General features: G+C 37.7%; 1 protein-coding gene across 1 annotated transcript; it reads right to left on the bottom strand.

Moving 5' to 3' along the window:
* Positions 1 to 1,377: 1,377 nt before the first annotated feature.
* LOC139888235 (CASP-like protein 1) lies at positions 1,378 to 4,059 on the bottom strand. Its single transcript, XM_071871258.1, has 4 exons — positions 3,779 to 4,059; positions 2,646 to 2,775; positions 2,068 to 2,214; positions 1,378 to 1,464 (listed from the first exon to the last, which is right to left on the bottom strand). The coding sequence occupies exons 1-4, from the start codon at positions 4,057 to 4,059 to the stop codon at positions 1,378 to 1,380; spliced, it is 645 nt and encodes a 214-aa protein (XP_071727359.1).
* Between the last annotated feature and the right edge of the window lie 417 nt (positions 4,060 to 4,476).

Here is a 4,476-nt window from a genome sequence, read left to right as displayed (position 1 = left end):
TGACCTCCTGGGAAAGTGCTTCTCGTGTGTGGTTGCCAAGAAAAAGCCGTGCGCCTACGGGCAAAGCGGACAATATTGTGGTCATGTTAAGCTGGGGTGTTACAGAATGGTATCAGAGCCACTCATGTGCCGTTGGGGTGGTGGGGCAAACCTCATCGAGGACGATGAGTCCCTAAGGGGGGGTGAATGTAACACCCTAGGCAAATCCCACATTGCCCACACACATGAGTGATCATGGGATTATAATGTAATACTCACGCTTAAATGACACAACGCGTTTTGGGACCACATGCAGAGCAGATGTGTGAGTACGCTGCAGTTAAGCGTGCTCGGGCGAGAGCACTACCAGGATGGGTGACCTCCTGGGAAAGTGCTTCTCGTGTGTGGTTGCCAAGAAAAATCCGTGCGCCTGCGGGCAAAGCGGACAATATTGTGGTCATGTTAAGCTGGGGTGTTACACAGGCAAGTATCCTTGCACCACGATAGGTGCGCAGGAGGTGTTGAAGACGGCAGCGAAGGATATATCTGCTGTTTCTAAAATTCCGCCAGTGCCCGGTTTGCGATTGACTCCTTGTTTTTGTTGGCAGTTAGCCATTGAGCGCACTTTGTTCTTTCTTAACAGATACCTGTAAAGAAAAAGCGAGTGAGTAGTGGACATAAAGAGAAAAGATCTATCAAAACCTTTTAACTTGGAGTCCCACGGATGGCGCCAAATGATCGAGCATGGAATAAATGTGGCGGGTTCGGTCCATGCTTGACATCGATGAAGGGAGATTTAAGGGTCAACTGAGTTTAACTCTCTGGTCCGGTGTACCGTGAATAACCCCTCGTGAGATGCGGATCTCAACAGGGGTGGTTAAACATAGACCAACCATCGGCGGGTCACCCGGTTTATGATGGTTCAGGTGGATTGTAGGATTTGTGTTCATTGAACGTTACCTGTAACCTGTTAATGGAGTATACCGTGAGTTCCGATGGCGCGGGTATAAGGTGCGCTGATAAGGATAGCGCGGTCTGTCCGCACCTTAATACTAAAAATAGTATTGGTGTGAATCCCAACGGATCATGATGATCGCCTTGTGATCCGAGTCCTTTATTTATAGCCATAGTATCCTTTGCTCATTGGTGCCACGTGTTCTTTATTACTTTCTTCTATGTACCGCCTTAGTGCTTGGAGGAGGGGACTAGGGAATAATACTTGTTACTTTTATGCTGGCTGTCTGTACCTTCCACTTTGTTGCAGGGATCGTGGGTTGTACAGGACACGTTGGCTCCTTATTGCGCTCTTCGATGTACCTAGCGCACGTTTACTTGCGCCAAACGTGCCTTAGCGCTAGAGCTTCGCACACATGGTGCAAGTGTGATGCGCAATACGAGCTAATCGGGTATGCGTATCATTATCTCCTTATCTTTAAATTCTAGCTCCACTCCAAGATCTGAACGCATGGGTTGAAAACTGGAGTGCTGCAAAAAAAAAACTAAAAAACTAAAAAAAAAGATTTACAGTGATTATATCTTTTCTTCTTTGGATGATTTGGCGTTACCAAATAAGATTGTTTATAATAAAATATTGGTTAAATTATAATCTGTATAATGCCATTAGAATGTACTACGTAGTAATTTTTTTAATTGGCTTATATTTAGAAGCAAGTTGATTTTATTATATTTTGTAATCTTTTCCTAGCTGTTTGATAGTTTTATTCTTATAAATCTTCTGTCCAATTTATTTTATTAGTATCATGTTCTGTTTACGGGTTAATAATTAACCTTTTATGAGATTAACCACGACTTTTTACCAAATTTGCTGTTGCAACTTTAAACTTAATTTGTAATCTAAGCAACCTTTAATGATTGATTCATTACTGACCATAGATTTCAGAATCGAATTACACACAAGAAAAATTTACATATAGAACTTAAACAAAAAAAGGTGAAATAACATCACACTGGAACATTATACTTAACAGTTTCTTCCTGTTGATCAGCCTATGGCTTTGCGATTCTCTTCATAAGCGAGTAAAAGGAGAGCCAAACAAGTAGCATAAGTATTATGGTGGATATGATTGCCATTGTTATCGAGGCTGCCAAGTGATGACAAAAGGAACCATACGCGTTACAGATCTCCTTCCAGTATGAGTACTTGTTTCCACGTAGTCCTATGTATGCAACTCCCATTGTTGCTCCCATCGCTGATGATACAATACCAAATAGTAACTGCAAGTAACATACAAAATCCGTTAGTAAGCAGAGAACAAAGCTTCTGCTAAAAAAAAACTAGAGGTGTTGTGTTTTCATATCCTTAATAGTCAGTTTGAGTGTTTGGATATGATTGAAGTGATCATTGCTATACATTATCCAAAATGTATAATTGTATTGAGTAGCATATTGGCACGACTGTTTACTTCCAAAGAACCATAAAAACATATAGGATACTATTTTAAAGTTTAGTGGTGTCATATACAACTTTAAAGGTATTTTATACAAACAAGAAAAAAAAATCAAAGTAGTGGTGCCACTTGACACCCTTCGACGGTTGCTAGAATTGCCCCTGATCTTGTTAACACCACCTTAATTAATATCATATTGATTAGAGCTCGCCTAAGACCTAATTAATACTCTAATATGGTACAAAATCAAGGGCTTACAGAATCTACAATCGCCACATGAAACTGCTTCTTCGTAGATCTTCCTCCTGTCAACTTTAGTGCCGAAAGCGATTGGAGACCGGTGACAATACTGTACACGCATGCCACCAGGAGCGCAACTACAAAGTATCTGCATGACATGCACACATTTCTTAGATAACATTGGCGGTGTAAATAAGCTAAGTTACTCTAGCTTGACTAGTTAAAAGCTCCATTTAAGCAAGCTCTAACTTGAGCTTGAACATACTTAATTTGGAGTTCGTTAATAAACTATATATATATATATATATATATATATATATATATATATATATATATATAGAGGTAGGATAAAGAGGGAAGTAACCAATGGGGTTTTTTTTTTTTCGTTTTTTGAAAAAACTTTGTTCACGAACATTATAGATTGGATGAAAATATGAACATTTAATAAAGACACTTTGTGATAAATGTTTTTATTTTGGCGGGAAAACGCTCGAAGAAGTAATATATAACAATTATCGTGTTTTTCGAGCGTATGTTGAGGTTTTAGATATTAGGGTTTAGAAACTGAGGGTTTAGGGTTTAGATTTAGGATTTAGATTGAGTTTTTAACACGAACGGTTTAGACTTTAGGGTTTAGGGTTTAGAGTTTGGTGTTTTGGGTTTATGGAATAAACCCAAAACACCAAACCCTAAACCCTAAACTATAAATCGGGCTAAATTTTACTTCACAAAACATAAAAAAAAAAAAAAAAAAAAACGTTAACATTCTTCACGAACAATATTATTTTGAATGTTATTTTTGTCGATCGTTTTCCCGCCAAAATAATAACATTCATCACGAATTGTCTGTTTTAAATGTTCATATTTTCATCCATTCTATAATGTTCGTGAACAAAGTTTTTTCAATTGATCCTGCCCATATATATATATATATATATATATATATATATATATATATATATATATATATATATAGTCGAACTCCAGCAGAGCTAGAGCTTGTATAATTTCAAGCAAGCCAAATTTTAAACGAACCGATTCATTCACACCCTACATAACACTCCTCGTCTGTAAATTTTATTATGTATCGTGTGAATATACTTTAATTACATAACTGATTAGAATTTTAGAAACCAGTGATAGCAACTTACATGTAAGACGGAACCTGAGTCCAGTTTGCATCCAAGGGTAACGCGAGAGTGGGTGAGAAGTGTATTAACTTGCTTTGTTTAGAAGTGACCATAACAATGACAGCAGCCAAGGCAGACATAGACAAAACCACCCGTAAGGCCACATCCAACACCCCATGACTCTTATTGACGCCATTTTCTTTATTAGCCACCATGTGCTCTGGTGGTTGGTCTGACCACTTAACCGGTATCTCCATATCGACGGATGTGGCACGTAGAGGAGCCGTTCCATTATGTGCCATTTCGCCTATGGTGATATATAGAAGCAAAGTGATCAAATTGAAGATAAATGTGTTTGTAATTGGGATGTATGTTAGTATGTTACACTATGAAATATGACACACTAACATATTTATACAAGAATATGTCAGTTTATGTGCATGGTACTTTCAGGATATCTTGATGTAATTTATTTTTTAAATCATGTGCAATACAACATTAATAATTTTCTTTTGTTTTTTATTTATGTTTTAGTAAAGTATTGCCGCTAATTTCCTAAAGTGGAGTCTATAACTACCACCTACTTAACTTTTATAGCCTTCCTGTTATAAATTATGAGATCTTTTTAGTGTTGACGGCGTGATAGGGCGTGATGGGTATTTTTGTGAGATATAGTATTGATTTGGTAAAAGTGATGGCGTGATGGAGTTTGTAGTGGT

The sequence above is a fragment of the Rutidosis leptorrhynchoides genome, chromosome 2 (assembly GCF_046630445.1).
Source record: "Rutidosis leptorrhynchoides isolate AG116_Rl617_1_P2 chromosome 2, CSIRO_AGI_Rlap_v1, whole genome shotgun sequence".
Taxonomy (NCBI): domain Eukaryota; kingdom Viridiplantae; phylum Streptophyta; class Magnoliopsida; order Asterales; family Asteraceae; genus Rutidosis; species Rutidosis leptorrhynchoides.
The sequence above is the reverse complement of the archived record's forward strand: the minus strand, read 5'-3'. Positions and strand labels throughout refer to the sequence as shown.

Coding starts and splice junctions, on each gene's coding strand:
- LOC139888235 (XM_071871258.1), bottom strand. CDS start 4,059: ATGGCACATAATGGAACGGCTCCTCTACGTGCCACATCCGTCGATATG. Junction 2,776..3,778: donor ACTCAGGTTCCGTCTTACAT/GTAAGTTGCTAT, acceptor CATGTCATGCAG/ATACTTTGTAGTTGCGCTCC. Junction 2,215..2,645: donor ATGTGGCGATTGTAGATTCT/GTAAGCCCTTGA, acceptor TGTTACTTGCAG/TTACTATTTGGTATTGTATC.